This window comes from Chelmon rostratus, chromosome 7 (assembly GCF_017976325.1).
Source record: "Chelmon rostratus isolate fCheRos1 chromosome 7, fCheRos1.pri, whole genome shotgun sequence".
In the NCBI taxonomy this organism is placed as follows: domain Eukaryota; kingdom Metazoa; phylum Chordata; class Actinopteri; order Chaetodontiformes; family Chaetodontidae; genus Chelmon; species Chelmon rostratus.
In genome coordinates, this window is record NC_055664.1 from 9492337 (window position 1) to 9517091 (window position 24755).

At 42.9% G+C, this 24755-nt stretch overlaps 1 protein-coding gene across 1 annotated transcript in view; it reads left to right on the plus strand.

Moving 5' to 3' along the window:
* kirrel3b (kirre like nephrin family adhesion molecule 3b) overlaps nt 1-21415 on the plus strand; it is a 156913-nt gene extending 135498 nt beyond the window's left edge. Inside the window, exons 7-16 of the mRNA XM_041940860.1 lie at nt 4052-4200; nt 4378-4505; nt 4947-5073; nt 11819-11919; nt 15573-15783; nt 17188-17295; nt 17790-17873; nt 18177-18292; nt 19026-19112; nt 20954-21415. Coding sequence (XP_041796794.1) covers nt 4052-4200; nt 4378-4505; nt 4947-5073; nt 11819-11919; nt 15573-15783; nt 17188-17295; nt 17790-17873; nt 18177-18292; nt 19026-19112; nt 20954-21415 — 1573 coding nt within the window. The remainder of the gene's footprint in view (nt 1-4051; nt 4201-4377; nt 4506-4946; nt 5074-11818; nt 11920-15572; nt 15784-17187; nt 17296-17789; nt 17874-18176; nt 18293-19025; nt 19113-20953) is intronic.
* The last annotated feature ends 3340 nt before the right edge of the window (nt 21416-24755 follow it).

Genomic DNA, 24755 nt, shown 5'->3' on the forward strand with positions numbered 1-24755 from the left:
CAGTTCTTAGACGGATGGCCTCTTTTCTATCCTCGAGAGAGCCATCCATTCCCAATGTGCACTGTGCCACTTTGCCATCCTCCAATTCAATGGACACTTGAGACACAGGCCCAAGACAGTGGAAGCGCTAGTCCAAGGCGTGGTGCTTTCTTCCCCTTGCGATTTCCACACCGGTTCAATAAATCTGACTTGATCTGAAGCGAAAATGGAAATAAGATATATTTCTCCAGATACCAGAACCTTTGCCAGAATACCGCTCAAGGGGAGAGTAAAGAGGGGGGAAGTCACAGGATCGGAAAGGACTAGAGGTGTGGGATCGAAGGAGAAGATAAAAGTGGTGCTGAAAGTGTGAATGAAGTAAGAGTAATGGGCATGTGTTGCAGTCGGCACTCAGGGAATCAACACTCTGAGAGGGAAAGACGAGTGGGTCGGAACATCTTCATTACTGTTTATAATGGTAGGAGGGCTAACTGGCATGCATTGCAATCACTCAACCACCCTCTGATGAAGACACAGAGGGTTTTCTCAGATCCAAACAAGAACCCAACAGAGAGAAGAGAAAGAATAACAAACAAAGCAAATCAGGTCCCTCGTCTGCACATACAACCATGCACAGAGCGACAACAAAACCCCCTCCTTTGCATGGCACTGCAGCAAATAGCATCCCAATCCTCCCCACACTTGCATTCTCAGTTGTTGTTGTTGTTGCTACTGCTGGATTGTTTGCTTGCTTTTGACTGACACTACAAACACCACAACTTCCTTCTTTGCAAACCTTGGTGGTGGCTAACTGATACATGCTACTGTCTGTTTTTGGACGAGACTACCATTCCCTAGCCACATTCTTAGGCCTGCATAACCTGCAGCCAGGTGCACTTAAAATGTGTAAAAGAAAGTAGTATAGGGTAGTAATATATGCTTTATAGTGTTTTATGCTTTTATCCTTTATTTAAAAGAAAATAAGTGCCTCGGTGCAAGACCTGAACTGTAATTGGTTCAGTAATTCACAGCATAATTGCAAAATTGTAGATTAATGTGCGCCGTTCCTGCAAACATACAAATCAATGCAAGTCTGACAAGTTGGAAATTGCCCTGAAAAGTAAGGACTACACATAAAAAGTCTTTAAAAACCTCAAAAACTTTGGCATAATGCTGGAAAGTTAAGAAAAATGCAAAAGATATCCAGAAGTCAGACTAGAAGTTGGTTATTCCTGACTTTTCAAGGTTATTCCCCGCCCTCTGGGGAATAACTACATACCTGTAGAACTTCCTTCAATTCCTTGGCAGCATAAACACTAAAGACAAAATAGCTCTGTAATGTATGCACATGTCAACATCACAGCATGCTATTACTAATACTTGTATATTTATTTTAAATTCCACCGAGAATTCAACAGTCATCACTTACAATACGCATGTAAAGGAGAATGGAACTGCACTGTGCTGTGCTTAACCATGCTGATAATAACTGTGGGGCCTGATTTACTGTGGGTCTTGATGCTGATGGCACAGATACCTGCCTAATTTAATTGTTACTGTTTTATTGCCTTAATCACATTCAGCAAATACAAAACTCTCCCCCTCTTCCACGTCTCCTTCATCCTCTGCTCCATTAATGGCAGACCTGTTTATCTACATAACAGTGTTGGCTTACAGACCCATGCACGCGCAAAAACACACACCTTGCATGCACACGTGCTTACACGCGAAGACACGCACTCGCAGCCGGCCGTACAGGATTCACACCCTTTGTCTGAATCAAATCCCTGAATAGGATACAGCAGTGTAAAGTGAGTCAGCTATTGAGTAAGCTTGCACTGGCCCTTCTAACTTCCCGAAGGGAATGCAGGTGTTTATGTTACCCTGGGCCAGCGACTATGTTTAGACACGAGTCTTGGACAAGGCCCAGCACACCAACAGAGCTCCCATGCTCCCTGAGGACGACGGCATTCTGTCTCTGCTCCATCTAACACTGTCAAGGGCTCCTAAACCTGGCAGCCGCAACCTACACTCGGGAGCCAAATATCTGTGCTTACCCCCGTTACAACTCCTGCAGTCTGAGCTGACAAAGTGTAGGTGGAAACAGTGGCATATATATATAGATATATATATATATATAGATATGTATAGTCATAATAATTACCAGTGTCATAGAAATGCAGATGTTGCAACTGTCATTTTATTGAACACCTTTTACTATTTGTGATGTGGTCAAAAGCTCCTGAACAGCCACTAAATGGACCTTTTTGAAAGGCTGTTTTGTCAGCTGCTGTTTCCAAGAGCAAGAATAAACTTTGAAGCTAAAACTTTAGTCCAGCATGAACAAGTAGTCCCCAGAGTGCTCCAGAAAAGAAATGGAAATCTGAACATCCTTGACAGGGGGGATAACTCCATCAGCTCATGAAGGTCATGTGATATGACCAAAAGCTCTGGAACAATTACTCAATAGACCTCGGAGAGTTTGTTTTGTCAACTGTTGCTTCCTCCATAAGGAATGAACTTGATGATGACACTCATCACCAGCGCAATTTACACAATGATGCTCATCGCCATCTTAATTGTTGTCATCATCGTCATCATGAGCCCCGTCATCATCCTCATCATTGTTATTACTGTTGTCATAGTCTTAATCATCCACATTATCGTCTTCATCGTGATTACCACGACCGTCACCATTGTAATTAATATCATCGTCGTCACCATCTTTCTCATCATCGTCATGTAAACAGCAGCGGAAGCATTCATAATGATATTCACATTCAGAGACACGCTGCTGCGAACAACGACACTCATCAATAACCTGATGGTTTTCACTTTCTTTTCATCTTTCAATATGTAGCGTACGCATGATTTCCTGTGCTAATACATGGGGGTACGATACTTTGCTGCTAAAATATAAAGTGGTTCTTGTCTCCTCTGTCCCAAGGCTATCCAGGGTATGCATCTGTTCATACTGGCTAACACACACACAGACACAGAAACACTATAAAGTACGAGTACTACTGGATGAGACAGGCCAAAAACACCCGTCCGCCCTATTTTCAACATTTTTGGAAACACAGGTGTCGGGGGCTCTTAGCTGTATCCTTTTCACACCAGAACTCAACTCCGAAAAGATCCACTGCTACTGAGAAAGAGCGCAGAAAAATCCCATGAAGCCCAATTAGAATTCTGCTTCACTTCACTTACTGATTGAATGAGGTAATCTGTTCTCATTTAAATGATAGCATTTCAGTCAAGCATGGGGCCAGCTTAGTCATGGAAAACAAATGAGTTCCCTATCCCGTGAAAACTGCTCTCACTACTGGCAGGAATATAAAATGGAGACAGGCGCCGGCTCCGTTGTCATTGTTTTCATTTGCCACATCAGCATGCAGCCACATCTCTATTGTGGAGGATGGCAGCGTTTAGATGCATGATGCATTGTATGCCCCACAGCCCTGTCTAAATTTCCCAAAGAGACCCGAGACATCCGCAGATGCCTTTGCTTCACTTTTATAAATGGGCCTCGTCTGTTGTAGCAGCAGAGAGCCATCCGCTCCACGCAGAGCCATCCGCCGCCGCTCGCGACATCCTAAAAGTCTCACCTAAACGCGTGCCGAGCGTCTGCATCGCTGTCACCGAAGCCATCATTCACAAACGCAAACAGATGTTCTTTATGTGATCCCGTGTCAATTTATTAACATCAGCTGTTGTGCGTAATACAGGACGTGTCAACCAACGTCTTCATAGGTGGGGGAGCAACCCATTTATCACTCTGTGATTTGTTTTTCTTTGCTGGCACTCTGTGCTGCACTCTCTTGCCTGGCGTAATGAGGAACGTGCTGTCTGCTCGGAGTCGCCAGGGAGCTTGTCACAGCATGGAGGGCTGCCACAAAAATGTGCTGAAGCCAGCACAGAGAACCTGCCCCAGAATGATGATTTATTCACACAAAAGAATGCTATTGACATAAGGAGGTGTGAAAACCTGCCGTAATACCTTTTCCCCTTTCCCTTCATTTTTCCATTTCTTCCCATCTCTCCTATCGGTGCCCTCTAATCCTCTCACCAGGTGGGCCAAAGGAGGAAGCATCATCAAGGAGGTCTCCGGAGACACATATGAGGTTATCGTAGACCACTCCTTCTTCACAGAGCCTGTTTCCTGCGAGGTTACCAACCCTCTTGGCAGCACAAACATCAGCCGCAATGTTGACGTCTACTGTGAGTGGCTCCTTAAGCAAATGCTGCATGCATCTCAGTAGTGCCAGTAGCACGATATCACATGGTTATGGATTTTTATTGTCGTGTGTATTTTGACATTCAGCTCCGAGAGCTGGCGCGACACAGCTGCCACTTGATTATGGATGAATCCGCAGCTAATGATGTTTATTTCAACAGTTGGTCCTCGCATGGCTGCGGAGCCTCAGTCCTTGCAGGTGGACCTTGGGTCTGACGCTGTGTTCAACTGCGCCTGGACAGGAAATCCCTCTCTTACCATCGTGTGGATGAAGAGGGGATCTGGAGTGGTGAGTCTATTGATTTGCGCTGCTACCGAGCATGTATAATAAACAGTCACCCACTGTGGCGGTGGCTTAGAGCAGCTTCTTTTCCCCAACAAAACCTGCATTTGAGACTCTCTCAAATAAAGGCATGTCCATTAAACCCAAGCCATTTTAGTCCCTGCCTCTAACTGACCCGCTCTCACACGAGATCTGTTGATTTCTCCCAAATTCAGACTCATTCCACCTTTCGTTTTGTCAACATCAAAGGCCAAAGCCGGCCCCTTTACTCCACTGAGCTCAGACCTAAATTGGATTTTAATAATTGAGGAGAGGTGCCCTTTAAGCTATTAAAAGGTCTATGTGCTGCCTTTCTTTTTCCCCAATGCGCTGCCTTGTTGCTATCTCAAATGCGGAGGTGCCACGGCTGTCACTGCATTTGATGATCTTTGTCCTTTTTTGCCGCAGGTTCTTAGCAATGAGAACCTCCTGACACTGAAATCCGTGAGACAGGAGGATGCTGGGAAATACGTTTGCCGTGCTGTGGTCCCGCGTGTGGGAGCAGGAGAGAAGGAGGTTTCTCTCACTGTCAACGGTAAGCTGTATTATTGATGCATCTTTGACACCCACAAAGCTGTTGAATGCATACACATACAAGTGTGACTCTTGAGGTCCGGGGTCAACGGCGGCAAGAAGAAAGCAGTCTGTCACAGTCGGTATTCTGCTTCCTCTGTGGTTCATGAAAGTCTTGTGTCTGTAAAATGTCCAATAGAAGGTGCCTCCTGTAGTCTTCTTTTTAGCGTAGCAGCTTCTTGGAGACACATTTAATTTTACCTGGCAGGTGTAGAAACAAAACACGAGCCCTGACATACACTAGCGCGCAGGATGTGGCACACAAGGTGTCCGTGCAAATTCACTCTCCTGACAAAGGTAATGTGATAAAGCAGAGCTGTTTCATCAACTGTCATCTTTGTGAAGCCTTTGAATATAAAAGGCAATAAATATAGACTTGGTATTTTCAAGATATGGTCGCACATTTCATAAACAGGTGAAATGTACTTAAATGCTAATTATATTCTGCATGACTCACAGGGAAGCTGCCTTTTCTGAGGCACTGACTGACTAATGAATACCAGCCTTGGTGGGAGACCTGGCAACTCTCAAACAAATGACTTCATTATCAGCGCTTGATATTCAGGGAGCATGCTTCGGTGTGGCAGAGTTGTGGAATTTACATGTCTCTTATTTTCCCCGTGTCCATCTGAAAGCAACCCGGGCCAAAAAAGAAATAAATAAATAACAAGAAAGGCTTTTAAGATGCTGGTGAGATGATGTCGAGCTAATGCTGACAGTGTATCACTGCACATTTCCAGAGCTAACAAAAGAGCCTGCCTATGAGCAACACTGGTGCTGATTTGGGGGATGAAGATACATCAAGTAGCAAACAGTGTATGTAAAGATTTTCCTTTCAAAACCACGATGTTGGCTTTGCATATCAGAGAGAGTGGGATACCAGTATTCCCTCCAGCGCAAGATCAGAACCACGGCTTTCTCTGAACTGCAATGATCCCCCTCCTTCTCAACCAGGAATTCAGTTGGATTCGAGGCAGAAGAGGCAGAAGGAAAAATCATGACTAATTCTATTGTCTCCCATTCCGTCGATCGCAACCTATGCCGGCTTCCTTTCTGCAGCCTTAATATGTACACAGAATACATAACATCCAATATACCCGTTTATTTTGATGCATCTTCCCCGCTCGTGTAACTGTTGAGACTGTGTTCCTTTTCAAAAACGACGCCATGAGAGGAAGAAGACGGATTGTTTTAATAAAGATTATAACACATAAACAACTCTGAGCACACTGGGAAACATACAACAAAGCGGAAATGGCATGTTTATTTAGTCTCTGCAGTCTTCATTCAAGCAAGTTCTGGGATGTCTTCTGGTCTTTTTATTTGCGTATATTCTCCCTCACTTCTTTCGCGTCGTGCACCTCCCTGCCTGAATTGGTATTTGACATTCAAAAGCTGCCTCCCTTTTTACCCTTCTGAATAATTGAAATTCATCTTCTTTTTTTCTCAAACCACATGAGGAATCCTGAGTCATTTCTTACCCGGTCCTTGAGGCGAATCAGATTGTCAAACTTGTGAAAGTGCAAACACTGCGGTTGAACTGATGGCGTGTGTTGGGGCGGGGGGTGGCGGTGGGAGGGGGGTTGCTCCTCACCTCTCCTCAGCCTATACGCCCAACATCACTGACAGTCAGCAGGACTAAATTGACTCTGACAGTGAATAACTAACATAACGGATGAGCGAGCTGTAAGGGAGGACGACCATGATACAGTATCAGGCAATGCTGTGCATATTTAGAGTATTCATGATGCGACGGTGCTGCACATTTCAATGTTTCTTTGCTGTTTGTTTTCCCTGCAGTTATCCCCCGATTCCTTAATGTCGTCATTTAAATTACATGTGTTTATAATTTGTCATTCCCTCTGTCTCTCCCTCTTCTGCCTTTGTGTGTCACTGGCTCCCACTGTGGCGTACCACATAGACACGAGGGTTCCTGCTTTCCCTGGGGAAGAATGTAATTTAATTATAATCAAACAGCTAGCAGGGGAGGCAGTTTGTGTTTAAGTCTCTAATGGATACATATTGCTTACTCTAGTCAAACATTTTCAGAATGGAAAGCCCCTCATCATTTCATATGCAGCCGCCGAGCGGCTACATGTATGAAGGGCGGCTGTGGACGTCCATGCGTGTGATTATTTATATAACATACAATATATATGCATGGCTTTTCCCACACTCCTGCAGAAGTTGGAATTGAGAGAAGTTATCTTGCATGCTTGAAAGGATTCGGCTTGTGCATACTTAAGGACCATATATTCACGCAATACATATTAATTAATATCCACAAGTGTGACTGGGTCTGCACAGCCAATTGTGTTTGCATGTTTGTGTGTGCGTTTGAGCAAAGAAGTATGTTTAATGGCACGCGCTCAGTGCTTGGGCAGCCTAGGGAGAGAAAGCCCATTACGACAGTAAGGGAAGGGGAGGGCCAGAGAATCCCACAATATCCCACAGAGCACAGGGTTGTTATGGATCTTTTTTCTTTTTTTCCTGCTGTTTCTCTTTCTAGATGGTCTTTATGAGCCTAGTTAATTAGCATCCCGGCCCCCTTTAAACTGGCAATAACAGCGTATAAGAAAGAAAAGTGCAAATTAACGAAGGAGAGAACTGCATTTAAGATACGGCACGTTATCTGACCGGCTGATTTCAAGCATAGTGAGATATGATCTGCGAGGCTTTCTGCAAGACTTTGAACTGACTTCTCCCTTTATTTGTACCTGTCACATGAGCATTTTTTTTTTTTTACATGTGAAAGGAAGCTGGATGTGGGGTGAAGCCTTAACAGGATGGTTCACCCAGAAGTTTAGGCTTGTTGGCAGAGGATCATATGCTTTTTGGAGCATAACAGCTTTGAGGTCAACAGCTCCAAGGTGTCCTCTGCCTGTCCAGGGAGGGCATAATGGTTGAGAAAACCTCCTTGGTACATCCAATGAAGTGGAAAGGAAGTCTATAAATACACAGCCAGCACATGAGAAGTTAGTCACTGATAACAATCAATGTTTTGGGTTTTTTTTCCCCCCCACATATTGATATTATCAAGGATTGCTGTCAGTTGCTTTCTTCTGCACTCATTTCTCTGTTGTGATATTGTGTCTGTACATGTTCTTGTGTTTGGCATCATGAATTTTTCATTGAGAACAAATAAGAATTCATAATGTATTGTCAAGCAGTCTCCTCTTCGTTCTCGACGTGCCGCTCCCTTTCTTAGACCCAGTTCCTCAAGAACGTTCTCCACAAGAGCACAAGTGTTGTTGGCTGATCCCTGCGAGGTTATTTTTCTATTCGAAATGAGTTGTGTTCATAATCCAAGCGCGATGCTGTCTTTTTGAGGCGGATCCAGGTTTTTTTATTTTATGTTGATGTTTTCTGTTAATGTGACCACGCCACAAAGACTCGAGACTGTTTGCAAATACAGACAGAAATCACGCTATCAGCACCCCTCAAAAATTGCAAATTTGGATAAAGCACAAATTGTGGTGGGAGAATGAAATGATGAGTGTTTTTCCTGTGCCATCTGTCCTGAGTTATTACTGTCGATGTATTTCACAGTGTGACGCGGAGCTCGCGCTGCATGAGGAGAGATGGGGAGAAAAGACATTCTTGTCCCTGATGCACAGAAGTATTGAGCCAAAGCAGGCGGATGCAGTGAAGCTGTCAGAGCATTCGGGGTAGTAAAGTGGTTTTTTTCTGCAGAAGTTAAACACGACGCCTACCTCAGCTGACCATTTACAGATGAAGATGAAATTACTTTTGCAGCTCCACATCCAGACTTGCCACTGAGGATGTTACATAGCGCAGCTGAAATAAAACAGCAGGAAGATTACCCTCATATTGCTATAGGCTAGCAGTGTAGATAACAAGCCACTGCATAACAATATACTCGTTCTCACTAACCAAATTGTATTTGATTACTCTTATCTTGTGTGCGGGCTCATTACAGTGTGACTGGACTGTGTGAAATAACTAAGGGACAGGAAGCACAGAGTTTAATCTTTAAAATCTAAATTGGAACAATACTTTTATGGAAATGTCCTTTATTTGTTTGCATCATTAGAGTTTTGCATTTTATGTGTTTTAACAACTATGTAGCATCGTGCCGTATTTACATCTCTAGTATGAATACACATTAAAAACGGAAGTTGGGATATTTAATTTAACACAATTGTTCAAATATTAACAATAAGAACTGACCCTGCTCAGCAGCCTCAACATATAGACAGGATCTCCTCACCATGGGTTTCTCCCAGAGGAAAATGTGGCCACCAGTGACCACGCTTTTCCTCTGTTTCTGGAGCCGTGTTTTATCATGAAAGAAAGCAGAGAAATCAAAAGAGTGGCATCAAGGTAGCAAGGGAATGTCAAGCTTTTGTTCAAAGCGGAAGCCTCAGTTTAGGAGGGAAATGTACGCCCTGGCCTTTTGACACCCACACCGATATCGCGCAATCAGATTGCAATGTCCACTCCAGAGTTACCGCCTCCTCAAATGAATGAGCCGAACATTGCATGCAACATTTTGATTACCTCCCCTGCTGCTGTCCTTGATGCTGTAGTGCCACCAACCTCCCTGCTACCAATGGGTTTGTGCTCTGATCACATCTGAGCAGCAAACACACACACACACACACACAAACATACTTTCAGCCCAGGCTGAGCCGGTGAGATAAAGTTATCTAATTATATTCCTCATTTGCGGTTCTGATCCATAGAATAGATCCTTCCCAATCACTACCAACAGCCTTTTGCAGCCTGCAAGCAATTGATCTTGTTTTGACAGTGGTAACTCATACAAAGCACATAACAGTTCGTCTCCTAATCACAAGTTAGCGCATGCACACTGCATATAAAAATGTCTTCACATGAATATCGCACATCCATGTTGTACTAATACTGTCACTCCATGTTGGCAAACCAGTAAAAAAAGAAGAACAGCTCTCAATGCGTTTTTTTTTTTTTTTTTTGTTAAATTGTCTGCAGCCTTCATTTTGCAGCAGTAGCAGCCTTCCAGCATCCTCCAGTTGCATACCAAGACGCCATCTGGCAAAGTCTCATTAAAATGCTAATTCATTTTAATAAGAGACAGGTAATAAACTGCAATTATGTATCGTCAGAGAGATGGCAGAGAGCGGGAGTTTGAGGGAAGTTGGCGGAGAAGCGAGTTGTCTCACTAATCAAGAAGCTGCCTCACTTGCCACCCTCTTAAACCCACATTCTTAATCTTAACCATCACAAGACGCGCTAAATGTTTTCTTTCTTTTTTCAGGGCCTCGTACAAATAGAAACCTTTCCTTGTGTAGTTTTTGTGGGAGCATCTCTCTAAGAACTCAGCTAAATCTAAGGATCTAAATCAAAAGATAACGTCAGTTTGCTTGTGTATAATTTTAAATGTAATTACGTGCACAGTGCGTCTCGAGGGCGCTAAAGAAAACTCACCAAAGCAACACCTAAATCATTCAGAGGGGAGTGATGCTGTAATCTCAGCACACTTGAAGGCTACTGATTGAAGCCCACGTGATTTTTTTCAGACATGATTGATTATGTCAGGCTGGGTCTGGTTGGGCGTCTGTTTTGTGGAGAGGTCTAAATTTGACATCTCTGAGTGATGGTGTAAACAGCCAATAAAGAAAAGGGAAAAACTCGAAATGCTATAAAAACAGGCCTATATTCAGATCACATTAAAAAAAAATCCTGCACGGGATTATTCTTGTACTGTAATTGTAGCTATGTCTATATAAGATCAGTGTAAACTGTTGCCCCTGCATTTTGCCTTTCTGGAATTACTCTTACAGTGAGCTCTTTGGGACCGAATGGAAAATACACTTGAAAGACAGAACTGGGTCATGTGTGACATCTTGTCTTCATATTAGTGCTGTCACCTGGCGTGAACAGCCTCCAGACCAGATGGCAAGCAGACCAGTCATTTAGGCTGAGCTGCCCTTGTCAGGCGAGATCTTGTAGCCTGACCAAGGTTTAACACGCGCATGCTTGAAGCCCGTACCTGCAGCTCCTGTTGACTGAGCTCGCCCTGCTTAGAGTGTGTAATCTGTAATGCCAATAAAGCCGTTCCATTTGAGCAAACTTATTTTGGGAGAAACCTGAATTTTTCAACATCTTTTCAAGGTTACAAAAGGTTTATTTATGGTTACAATTAACAATGAATAAGGCAATGCTGCATGAACAGGTGAGATAAAGTCAGTGATTGTATATTAGAGCTGGGTTCAGGGGTCAAATCTGCAACAAGCATACTGATAGAGGTGGCACACTGCGACGTGTGCTATCTCCCCACAATGCTATTTTTTTTTCTTTCTATCTTTGTCGTCCTGAATATTCTCCCCAGACCTGCTGTAGCTCTCTCCAGCAATGTTTATCTCAGTGGCAGAAATCAAGCCAACCGTAAATCAACATTTTTTTGATCCAGAATGAGGTCTGGGCCCCCACTTAAGCTCTCCGTTCAGTCCTGGCGTGTCCTTGGGTCGATCGTATTGAGGGATGAGGCATGTTCATATCACACCGCGGTGCAATCTTCCCCGGCAGTCCCAAACTCCTGAACGCTTCAGGTTGTACTGGTTGAAACAGGAGAGACATTCGAATATATGCTGCTCCACAAAAATGCGATTGAGCATAATTGTCCTTTGACCTGAAACTGAAAACAAATATAATTATTCATGTTTCAATTCCTGTGACTCATATTTATGATTGCTCTTTTTCAGGGCCACCTACTATCTCCAGTACACAGACTCAGCAAGCTTTACATGGAGAAAAAGGACAAATCAAATGTTTCATTCGAAGCACGCCTCCCCCAGACCGCATTGTAAGTACATCTGGACTACTTACTTTTGTTTCTGATCTCATCTTTGTGCCAACTTTGCCTGATTTCACTGCAAGCGCTCATCCAAAACTGTAAGCAGAAAGAGGTATATTCTGGATCTGTGCCACCTGAACTATCCAAGTAAGATAGTATGATGACCACTCTTTTTATATGTGTCTAAAGTATAATAACTGAACTATTGATCTACACATGGACAGCACAGCCAAGTAAAGATAAATTTTAGCGAATTAGCTCCATCATTTGTTTTCATATGAAAAGATGGCCGTGAAACTACAGTTTGAACCCTCAGTTTCTCAATTGATGCGCACTTATGCTCTGTTAGCGCTGATCCCATTAAGATTGATGGACCTTATATAAACAGCCTACTCTCTGAGCTCACTTTGCACTTATTATTAATTTGTGTGCGTGAATGTGTGCGTGGTTGCGTACGCGCGTTGTTAATTGCCATACTTTGTCATCTGATGTGTGTTTTTATTATATTGATGTCCGGCATTAACTAGCATCATAATTAATATGAGATTTATTCGAGAGGGGTGCCTGTGGCGGCCGGGCTGCTGGCTCGTAAATGTTTATCCATGATTGCAAACTATTTTGTTTAAGTATCACAACAGCTCTTCCTCTCTTTCGCTGTTTGTCTGCAGAAATGACAAATGTGAGACGTAAGACTTGGTTATGTCAAGTCAGTAGTCTGTTTTGTCTCAGAGGGTTTTACTCTCTTCACGAACATCCTCTATTCTTACGCCCTCGCAAACACTCCACGAAAGAGTTTAAGAAAAAAGACAAGGAACACTCTTCACTCCTGATAGCCGTCAATCAGCAGTCAGGCAGCGTCTTAGTGTCTTATCCAATCCATGACTTTTGATGCTAATGTTCGGAGGCTGACCCGGTCATGCTTCTTTCACGTAAGAAACATAGCCAAACTTAGGCCTGAAATGCAACGGAGATGCTAATATATGCCTTTTATCTCATCGCATATGGATTACTGTAATTATCTCTTTACCTGTCTGAATAAATCACACCTATTTCAACCTCTCTGCTCTGGCTCCTCGTTAAGTTTAGAACTCATTTTAAAGTTTTGGTGCTCCCTTATAGAGCTCTACATGGCCAGGCTCCACGGTGCATTATGGACCTTCTGCACCCCCACACTGTGAGCCAAGCTTTGAGGTTTTCTACCCAGGGTTGTCTAAATGTACCTCGGACATGTTTTAAGACTCAGGGAGATGTGCTTTCCAGTCGGTAGCCCCTAAGCTTTGGAATAGTCTCCCAATAGGCTTGAGGTCTTTGGTCTCTGTGGACTCTTTTAAAAAGCAGTTAAAAACCCATCTGTTCAGCCAGGCATTAAGGTAGCATGTGGTACTTTATGTTTTAACTTCTGTCTTATGTCTGTTCCCTTTGTGTGTTCTATCTGGTGTTTTATCTTTGTTTTATTTATTTGTTTCTACTTCATTTTGTTGCTTTTTATTTCTTTGACTGTGAAGAACTCTGTGACTGGTGAAAGGTTGGCATGTTTTATTTTGTATCCTAGAAGTCCATTAACAGCATTCATTCACGAGAGAATAAAACTGAAAGCAGTCAAGCCAAAGGCGAAATTTGTAACATTGTTACTCTGCATTTCATAATTCTACTTAGCCACCTGTCCATTATTGCAAGCTTGAAGTTGAATGTGTTGTTTATCCTCAGAGTACCAATTCATCTTTCTCTCGCTTTATCCAGTATGATTAATTTCATCATTTGGTAGTTGAAAATAAGCAAAAATACCATTTTCACCACAGCCCCCTAAAGGAGGCTGGCACTAAGACACTTTGAAGAAAAGTGGCCACTCAGTGGCATGTGTTATATTATCATAGCACAGCACAAAGCAATTCACTATATGCAAATACCCGTTGTTTTCCCATCTTTTTCGCTCCAGCGCCTCTTCACATTGCATCATTAGACACATCACTTCCCTATACCTACTGTGATATGCCTTGCAAAAATTTCAAGCCCCTCCTGGTTTTTGGATATTTTGTCTTGCTATTATTTCAACACATTTATTCAGCTAAATATTCTTAGCATGACTCACATCCACAAGCAAACTATTCAGCATATCCAGCATTGTTCTTCTTCATTCCAGCATAAAGCCTCAGAGTTGTTTTTTTTGTCCCATCAAGATCCAGTGGAGGGATTGAGTGCATTTTGAGACTTTAACAAATAAGGCAGACAGAGATGAGATGAAATACAGTGTTTTCCAAAGAACCACATGCTGGTGTGCTATCACAGCGTACAGTAAGAGAAAATACTCTCTTTCAATAAGTCTGCATCTTAACAAATAATCATGTTGTTGATATTAAGGTGCAGTCTTATTGTTATTTCATTTCATTTTGAATCTTGCTCTTTTACCATCATAATTATTTACTCTATTCAAAGTAATGCACACTATCTCATATTCCTCCAGTTCGCAGCAAGCGCTGCTCTACAAATGGTTGTTTGCAGTCTCCCAACAGCCCAAATCCAAAAAGCACAGTAAATGCAATTTGCTATTATCCATCAGACATTAGCTCAGTCTACAGATGGCTGAGATATCTCAGTGAGCTGGCAGCCCGTCAAACAGAGATGAACAGCAGCAAATGGCCAGTTAACAAACACATTTTTAACCATAACACGGTATTCTAGAGTGTTTTAATCAATCACGATAAAATGCAGCGTCGTTAGTGTCCGTGCATTGAGGGCTGCAGCACATACGTAACAGAAGAGAAGAGTATCAGGTTCATCTCTTGATCACCATCATCTGTCTCCATGGAGATGTATACAATCAGCAACATAAAGATGCCTGCCATGGTGCAAAAGTCATCCAATAACACCTTCCATTGAACTCAAGTACCCTTTGAAAGGGGGATTAACTGATGAGCACCAGGTAGTTGTATAAAGCACAGATATGGTGGCTCACTCAGTTTTAACACTTACTACGTATCCCTTGTTCAGTTGTTAAAGAGGGTCAGAGTTGGCTCAGTGTAGTGTTGAACAGGCTTCTATCTATATTTAGATCGCAGGCAAACATATGAGCAAGCCGGCTGGCAGTAGCTATTCAGCATCATGACCAGAACTGTACAAAAGGAGAATTTATTTGAAATCAGGTTTAGTTAATATTCCACAATCCTGACCAAAACTCATTGTGTGTATCCTAAATACACATGTACATTGAATGCAGAGTAGTCCACAACCATAGCATGATCTTTGTGAGGCTGTACACAGCAATGCTTTGAGCCAAATGCTAACGTCAGCATGCTAACATGCTCACAATGAAAATGTTAACATGCTGACATCAGTATTTTCACATCATTAGTTTGGTTGGAAATCAGAGAAATTAAAACTTCCACCTGTTAGTAGACGTTTTGGCAGACCGACATTGTCATGGCTAACATGCAAAGCTTCTTTAATGTGTTGTTAGCTGAACTGTTCTATGGGCATACTGTCTTCTTCGCTTGTGTTGCCACGGTCACTGCCTTCTTCCGTCATAATGCTCCCATGCTTATGCATTTGCATGTACACATATCCTTCTGAACTTAGCCGTACAACATGACATGCAAACAACACAGGGGCCCGTGCATCGAAACATTGCTTCGCACAGTACATAACCGCTCTTTGCCTTTTCTCAGGCCTGGTCATGGAAAGAAACTGTGCTGGAATCTGGAACATCTGGCCGCTACACCGTGGAGACCGTCACCACAGAGGAAGGAGTCATTTCCACGCTGACCATGAGTAACATTGTCCCGGCTGACTTCCAGACCATCTACAACTGCACGGCGTGGAACAGCTTCGGCTCTGACACCGAGATCATACGCCTTAAGGAACAAGGTGGGAGCCAAGGTTCGACAAGTTCCACCTTCCTCTTCTTCGAGTCACGTGACTGTGGTTTTCTAGATGGCGATGGATGGTAGATAGCGACAAAGCTTTGCAGTTTTGTGTGCATCACTGTCGTTGTGCCTGCCCTGTGAGCTTGTCACTGTGCATTTTAGCGTGTGTGATTGTTTGTGAATGTGCTTTTGTGTATGTATGCAAGTATGAGTGAAACAGGCTGTCATAACAAATTGTTCGTCTGTGAAAAATGTTGATACACAACATGATACACAGCATCCCAACCTTATGAATCGGGGTTGTACATGAAACATCATTTGAGAGTTTTTTTTTAATTTTTCAAATTCCATCAGAAATAAGTTGTTGAAATTGTAATTTCACCAATTTGGACCGCGAGATGCTAATACAGAGTTACACTGCATGGCCTAAATTCTCAAACGTTTGATGTACAGTACTGTAAATGTGATGATGACACAGATAAATTCCTGACAAATTAGTTTTCCGGGTTAACATAAAGTGCAACTCCCTGGTAATTTGAACTGGTGACCCTTTGCATAGACTGCACCCTGAATATAAAATACTCTGTGCTTTCTGCTTTCGTTATGTGAAAGAGAAACTTGAATATTCTCATTTATTTTGCTCCAAAAATGAATACGTTTTATCTGTTGACCTTTTCCCCTCTATGGTAGGGAGTTGCGTTTTCTATCCACTTATCGCAAATGATAAATTATAAGCTGCTTATGTGAAAGTGACATTGATCAATGAAGACATTAAATAGGCTTTAATGGTGCAGGGAGAGCACTTGGTTGTTTTGCAATTGTTTAAAATGCGAGAAGGTCATAAACGTGGGCTGGTAACTCAGATCATTAAAACGTGCTTTAATGAGGACCTATAACGTCGAGGAAGCATATAGATGAAGACTTAATCTCCTCCTCGTCGCAAATGCAACATCCTCGCAGAAACACACAAACATGATGAAAATAAAAGCCCTCAGTGAAATTCTCCTATCTGCCTAAATGAGTGTAAATTAAAAGTTATTAGACAATACGATAATGAGACAGTGTTAGTCAGAAAATGTTTACCCACGCTGATAAGAAAAAGGTTTGGTAATTAGTTTTCGTTTGAATTTGCTGACATTTGGATACTTTTTTTTTTTTTTTTTTTTCCTGTGGCACTGTGTGTTTTTATTGCATGGCCTTCTGCCTGAGGGATAATGTCAAAGTCACTTAGAGGGATAAAAAATAGCATATCTTCCCTCAGTTCCTGCTTGCTGCAGGGACAGAAAAGAGGGATAGCTGAAAGGGAAAGGTAGCGTTCGCATTATGGCTGTGTGCTGTTGTGTATGTTGTGTTATCCATTTGAGATGTTTGTAATGTGGAATTGGAGAAGGACATTTCTCTTTGTTGCTCTCTGCAGAGTCTCTCCCAGTGGCGGTCATCATCGGGATTGCTGTGGGGGCTTTTGTGGCCCTCATCGTCCTCATGGGCACCATCGGAGCGTTCTGTTGCACCCGCTCCCAGAGAAGTACGTCTCCTCTTCCCTCTGTTACGTCCACTGAAGCATGCATGTCAAAGTACTGTATCGCTCCCAAGCACACAAGAAAAATGTCCATCTCTTCAAATGCACATATCGTTTTCATATTGGAAAAAAAAATCTGCGAAGCAATTTTGGACGGCTCCAAGTTTTGACTTGAGGAGCATCAGTGAAAGAAATAACGAGACGTTGCCAGCAGCTTCACGAGATGAACGTAGTGTCACACTTAATACAAGATGAAATCACTTACAGAGATGGACATCTTTTTATGGTGCGGAAATAGCCAGATCGTAATAAGACCTCATTTCATGCAATCTCAGTCTGGCTGCATTCGCTTTTGAGGCTATTTACATCCTGCGTTATGTTCACTGCCACCCACCCATGTACCAAGTGATTCAGGTTAGAGACAGACAGTCGCTGTCTCTATCCAAGACCCAATTTGTGCTACTGGTCCCTTCAGCATGTCTATTGTCTGTATACTACAGAGGAAGCGCACCTGGTTATGCCCTCACTGCCCGTCTCCATCTGTGCTCACCAGAGAGAACTTGCAAGCAAAATTAAGACAGAAAGTAAGACTTTGTTATATGACAGTATCATCAGCATTGTCCCGAACAGAATGAGCCACCGTGGAAAGGCTGTGTGAGATTGCATGTGTATGCAGAAAAAGATAATCTTTTGTTGGCAGGAAACAAATGATTAATAATACTTTGTATTGTTTTCGGGAAACGGGGGAGCTCTCACAGACCAAACCCGGGGATCTCTGCTAAATTCTGTAATACTGCAAACTGCTCTGGGGGAAATTATAAAGTCAACAAATACAGAGCGGTGTTTATCCAGCTTATTGAGATATATGTGTCATCTGTTTCTGCCAGATCTGAAAGGAGTCGTGTCTGCGAAAAACGACATCCGGGTGGAGATTGTGCACAAAGACCACAATGCGGCGCGCGAAAACGAAGAGCACACCTCCATGAAACAGCTGATGGTGAGTGTGAGTGTCGCAGCATACTACTTTCCACTTCTTATTCCTGTTTTCAGAGATAAAATAGCACCATTTGCTGTTAATTTGCTTGTCCTCCTTATATTGACAGTGAAATAATGAATCCACTTTACTGCCTGCATTGGCATTTCCTGTGAAATACATTAGTTTGCATGTAATAGGAGAACAGAAAGGCATGCAGATTGTGCTGTCAAGGCATAGGGGCTATATTTACCTATATGATGACACTATCCCCATGAGCAGAACAGACCCCAATACATTGTAACTATGGAGATGCATACTGGGTAATCCTACAGTGGGTGTACTTCTATATCTACATACCTTCTAGACACACAGAGAACTGTTTCCTCTTTGGCACTGTACCAGTGTTTTGGTTTTCATGCAGCTTCCTCCAGGGCTGGGCTATTTGCAGTGTGCGCTTTTGGATTAAATTTTCTTTCAAAAATACTTAATACGGTCGGTTCTTGATGTTAGTGCAGGGAAATGAGCTTAGCTACCTTACAAATCTGCATTTTGTTAAGATAAATAAAAGATATTCACGGATACATTATTAATGCTCCCTGCCAGCCCTGAGTGAAGGTGAAACATATCTGACTGATATTAAAAAAGAGGAACAAGTGATAAAAGTGAAATCCTTCCCTCTAAAAATGTCTTTTTTATTCTGAGTGGTGGAGTTTGGGAAACTACACAGACTCTTAGTATACTTTGCTTGATTTCTGTGCAGGTTGAACGAGGAGAGTTCCAGCAGGAGTCTGTTCTGAAGCAGCTGGAGGTGTTACAGGAGGAAGAGAAGGAGTATCAGCACATTAAGGTACGACTCATGAGCAACGACAGCACAGAGGCGTGAACGTGGGAGAACGAGAGTAAAAGGTGGAGAGAGAGAGAACGCCTTTGAGGCAGAGGGTGGTCTTCGACTCCCGGACCAAAAATAGCTGAAAAGCATTAATCCCTCTCCCGCTACACATGATTTTCCAAGGATAAGTCCAGGGGCAAAATGACTCCTGTTAGAGGTCTGATTTTTATTAATTAGTCTCTCATCAAAGGTGGTTCAAGTAATCAGAAGCTGGTTGGCCCTTAAGCTATTATTTAATATACTTAAGGTGTTAATTATACCATATAGATGGGATTGGACTGTTTTAAAGAACATATTTAGCTGGGAGAAATGCTTGGTGTTTATTTGGAGTCCAGAAAAGTTGGGATGTCATATAAAGCATAAATAAAACAGACTGTGATCATTTGCTAATCCTTTCTCACATATTCTCAACTGAAAACAGAACAAAGTGAATATATTTAATGTTTGACCTCACCAACTTCATTGATTTGGATGAATATGATGCATCGACACGTTTCAGACAAGTTGTAACAGGAGCAACAAAAGGCTAGGAAAGTTGTGGAACGATCCAAAAACACCTGTTTGGAACATTCCACAGGTGAACAGGTTGATTGGTAACAGGTGATTGTATTTTATATAGTATTTTTTCTCGTACTTTAGTGTTATCCAGCATCCCAACCTATTTGAGAATTGGGGTTATTTATATTTTATTTAGGTTTATTAGGATTTTGCTCTGTCAGCAGTATTTCCAACCCCTTTCAATAATGTAGTGCATTATTATTCAGTGCTCCATTTGAAATTATTATCGCTTTCACTTGACGCAGCCCTTAAAGAAACATTGTGTTCCCACCTTTTGATGTGTGTTATCTGTCACATTAAAAGTAAATAAATTTGGTTTGTATATCCAGAATTCTGAACCATTCATTTGTCCGCTTGTCCAAACCAGTGTTGGCGTTGGCTCCCTGGAGTGTGCTTCTGTTGTGTTTGCCTGCTTACCTGCTCCCTCTGAGGCCGGATTTTTTGATCCTGCTTAATGACGGCGAGCATGAGGCAAGAGCCGGGGGGAGGGGGGGGACTGAACGCAGGATAAAGGCCAGATGCAAACAATCTCCCTGTCTGCGGTCTGATAATGACAAGCATAACGAGGATCCTCTCAGGTTGTCGCTCTCATTTTTCCCATTATGAACATTCTTCTTTTGGGATTTGCCACCGTGCTCACTATGCTTGACATTCACATCCATTCACGCTAGGACATAAAAAAAAAAAAAAAAAAAACAGAAAAACACACACTCTCGTGCATGCACACAAATGCCCTAGCTGGACCCTTAGCAACAGCTCAGTGCCTGCAGCCCAGCCGACAAACAAGTGGCACAGCCTCAGCTTCAGAAGCCATTTCCGCGCATACATGAAATAACAGACTCTGGGATCTGTTTAGGTCCAATTAAAGCTGCTATGTGAGTGAACTTTGCAGTGACACGTCAGATGCCAAACTATGAATCATCAAGGCCCGTTTAATTAGCATGAAACATGCTTTTAAGGTTAGCACAGGGGTTGGCTAAATCCTGGCATTAAGCACTGTTTTTCTCGTGATGCACACTGCAGCCTGTTTCCTTATTTATTCAGAAGTTTGAATGGTAATTACCTTGGTGAATGGTGAATGACCTTGGCTCCTGTTGATTTTTGAGAGGACTGCTTGTAAATCCATTTTAACATAGGAATGGTTTTCATTTTCTTTTTCCCCTCTTTTTTCCTATTTTAACTTAATATTGTGTATTGCCTATTAAAACAAAAACTTATTTTCTGTTCTGTGTTTGCAATAGGACCCTACAAATGGCTACTACAGTGTCAACACCTTTAAGGAGAACCACACGCCCACCATGGCTGGGAATCAGTCCACTGAGGTGAGGAACCCCACCAACACAGGTACCCTGGGCAAGCAGCGGGTACCAACGGGCATGTCCTTCACCAACATCTACTCCACTCTGGGAGCAGGTCCCAACCGCCTGTATGACTACAGCCAACGCTTCGTGCTGGGCATGGGCAGCAGCTCCATCGAGCTGTGCGAGCGGGAGTTCCAGCGCGGCTCGCTCAGCGACTCCAGCTCTTTTATCGACACGCAGTGTGACAGCAGCGTCAGCAGCTACAGTAAGCCGGACGGCTACGTGCAGTTCGACAAAGACAGCAAGGCGTCAGCCTCCTCCTCCTCCCATTACTCCCAGTCCTCCTCGCAGAACTCAGACCTCACCCGGCCGCTCCAGAAGCGCATGCAGACCCACGTCTGACCACCAGGGGGGGAGGGTGTTTGAACGGGGTGTAACAAGCAGCCAGGATTGTAAAACTGTGACAGAATCAGCTCCCAGGAGCCCCTAAAGTAACTGTTGTGTTACTGTTTCCTCTGGACGCGTGGAGATGCGGGGGCTGGTTGGCTTTAACACACTGTGTGACTTGTTCAGACTTCTCAATGTCCCAAAAAGTGGATCAAGAAGCCTTATATTCCCCTCCTGCTTTACCCATCAACCACCTCCTTTTTTTCTAGCCATAATCAGAATTGTGCCACAGAGAGGTTCACCAAGACAACGCAGGGTTGGAATCCGAACGTGCGATACTTGGATCCTGTAGTGGGATTGTTAACAGAGGCCAGGAATACCGCAGATGCTTTGTGTGACAATCAGCTCGCCTGGCAAAGACCATTTTTGCCTTTTGAAGATTGTCATTCATAAAACTCAGCACGAGCGGCACGATAATGAGTGCGAGCCAGTGTCCTGCTGCTCTCTTGTAGTCTGAAGCACAAAAATGAATGTGCATGTGGTTTTTTTAGTTGTTAAAGTGATAACGCTTCCCTCCCCCCCACCTTCCCTTCAAACACTGTATGTTAAACTTTCTTGTTGAAACTGGTCTCCTGTGTAGGTGGAAGAAAACTTTCTCCATGTGCCCGCAGACGTCTCGAACGTTTCAAAGAGCGACTGTTTTTCTCGCCGCAGCGGTATCTGGGCCACAGAGCTGGGCAGATAAAGAGGGGCTGAGATCTCATTTTTAAATCCCTGAGTCATTATTTTGCTGTGACACTCTGCGATAAAGAATATCAGTGTACATATGTGACTGTAATTTCTTTTCTAGCATCTAATTCTGACTCTTTTTTTTCCTCACGAGGACTCTAAATGAGACATGAGCGGCTCTGCTTGTCCATATCTACTTTGCCTTGAGGGTATGTTTGAACTGTGTCAATACAAACTTTGACTGAGTGAGATAGGCGTACGCCATCAGCTCTTCTGTTGATGGAGAGCTGGATCCTCCACGGCGTTACCGCGCCAAGTCCAGCTCCGAGGCATGCAGTAGGAAGGCCCACAAACTGCAGCAAATGTTGTGCTTGTGAGTTCCTCCCGCTAACGCCGCGGATCAGCCGCCATATACTTGGGGTTACCTCTTCAATGAAATGTAAACTGCTGAGATTCTTACCGTGTGGTTATCCCATTGCTGTTGTCAGTATCACTGTCGATGGCGGAGCTCAGTGCATCCCGACTGCACATCTACCTGCGATCACGCTGGTCATCAAGGGACACGAAAAGCAAATTCAGAAACTGTGTTTTATTTTTGCTGTCTGCCGTTCATTTTTGATTACCGTGGGCCTGACGGTGGCGCACCGACTCTTTTCAAGTGCATTGTTTTATTTCGTTCTGTTCTGTACTGTACGTGACATAATTGAAATTGGATTTCTTATTTAATCACTGACAGTGTATTTGTTTTAGCTGAGAGTAGAGACAGAGAGTAGTGATTTAACTTGCAGCCACACAGACGCTTATATTTCACGTCAAAGAGAGCGTCGCAGTCGTGCGATGTGCGTGTTTTTTGGCAGAACACAAAGTAACGACTGAGGAGCTTTTTTTGCAGCGGGGAATACCTGGAAACCTAATGCAGATGCGCGCATAGTGCGGATTCAGTAAAAGAATTGGATAAAAAATATGTTATCTTTACTCTAACCTGGATACTACCACACTGCACACTGTGCCAAGTTAAATTTGGACTTCTAAATAAGATGTGAACCCAGCACAGCCTGTGATCAAAACTCACTGTTGTCTCCTTAAGTTGTGTTAAAGCAGGCTTTTATTGATTGAAAGGCAGCGCATTACAGTAAACATGAATCATTTCTGCGACAGCCGCCGTTACATCATGCATTGCATCACATTTGATTTCAGCTATCAAAGGCCTCATGGCTTTCAAGGCCTGTTCCAGCCATACTTTATAGAATCAGCTTGTTTGTTATTTGATCAGTTCTTTGAAGGGTAAAGAAGAGTTCCTGGGAAATAACAGCAAATTGTTTTAAAACGGCCCTAAAACAGTGGCTCGAGGTGGTCGTGTCACTTCTGTTTTCTCAAATCAAACAAAAAAACTACCAGAAAGTATATTAGGTTGGAATATATCTTATCCAATTAAGTCGTTTTTTCGGTATCTTCCGTAGTAAAGCAGTCAACTGGGATCAAGCGAGACTGAAACTATGAAATCTGCTTCTAAACACATGAAAAACCAAGCACTGCATTTCCAACAAGCAAGTTGTTGTTGTAAGCACTTTACATATGATTATATTCAAAGCATTTGAATGGAGTTTTCCACTTGAGTGGCAGTGGTTTGGACTCTAATTTTACAAATGGATTGGCGCCCATTGTACAGCTTAAGACAAAAAGCTCTGTTTCAACGCTGATAATCCAGCTTGGCACTTAGCAGACTGTATATAAATCTCTAATGCTCTCTTTCTCTGTATATAATTTTTCCTGGCTTTTTCTTTCTTTCTCAGTCAGATTTCATTATATTAGAGCTAAACAAATCCACATGGCATCAAAACTGTACAACAGACAATCATTTTCTCTTTGTTTCCCTTCCAAAAATCTCATCAACCTCACTTGTTTCTCACAAATTACATGAAAGGCTTGTGCAAGCAGTTTCTCTTCCCCCGGATCTCAAGGGGGAAACTCAGACTCTGTACACCGATCACACAGGGGGCTATAGGATGAGAAGCCGAGCTTAGCTGGTACGGCTTTGAAGTGAGATGCAGTAAGAGGTTATTATACCTTCAGCCCTTCTGAGACATGCCCAGATGCCCAGCAATATATTGCATTTGGCACCATGATGACTGTCAAGTAAGCGTGTGCAATTTTTTTATTAATTTTTCCCAACATTTATGAGCGCAGGATGAAAATCTCACCTTGGTATCGGCAGCAGTCAATTACAGTGTGATCTAGTTTGCATGGGACAAGGTACATGGATTTCATTTATATGAAATTATTATTATATGTTCATGATTTGCATATATGCTGCATCATTTTGCATCCATAGCATCACAATTGTTCACCATTCAAAACTTATCAGACTGCAAACTTTCAGGGTGTCTTTCCCTAAAAACACAACAAATTTGTTTTCCTATCCAAATGGTCCAGTTTTACTTATCTGATGCAGCTCCTGCACTGATCCAAACATAATGCATTTTCCCAGTCCAGATAATCTGCACACTGCACAGCAAACAGATAAATATTTGATAGGCCAGCCTTCTGTCCCATCCCCCCCATGGCAGCAGCTACAGTGGGCATGAGAGTACCGCAGGATGTGTGTGCCATGTCAGTCTTTGGGAGT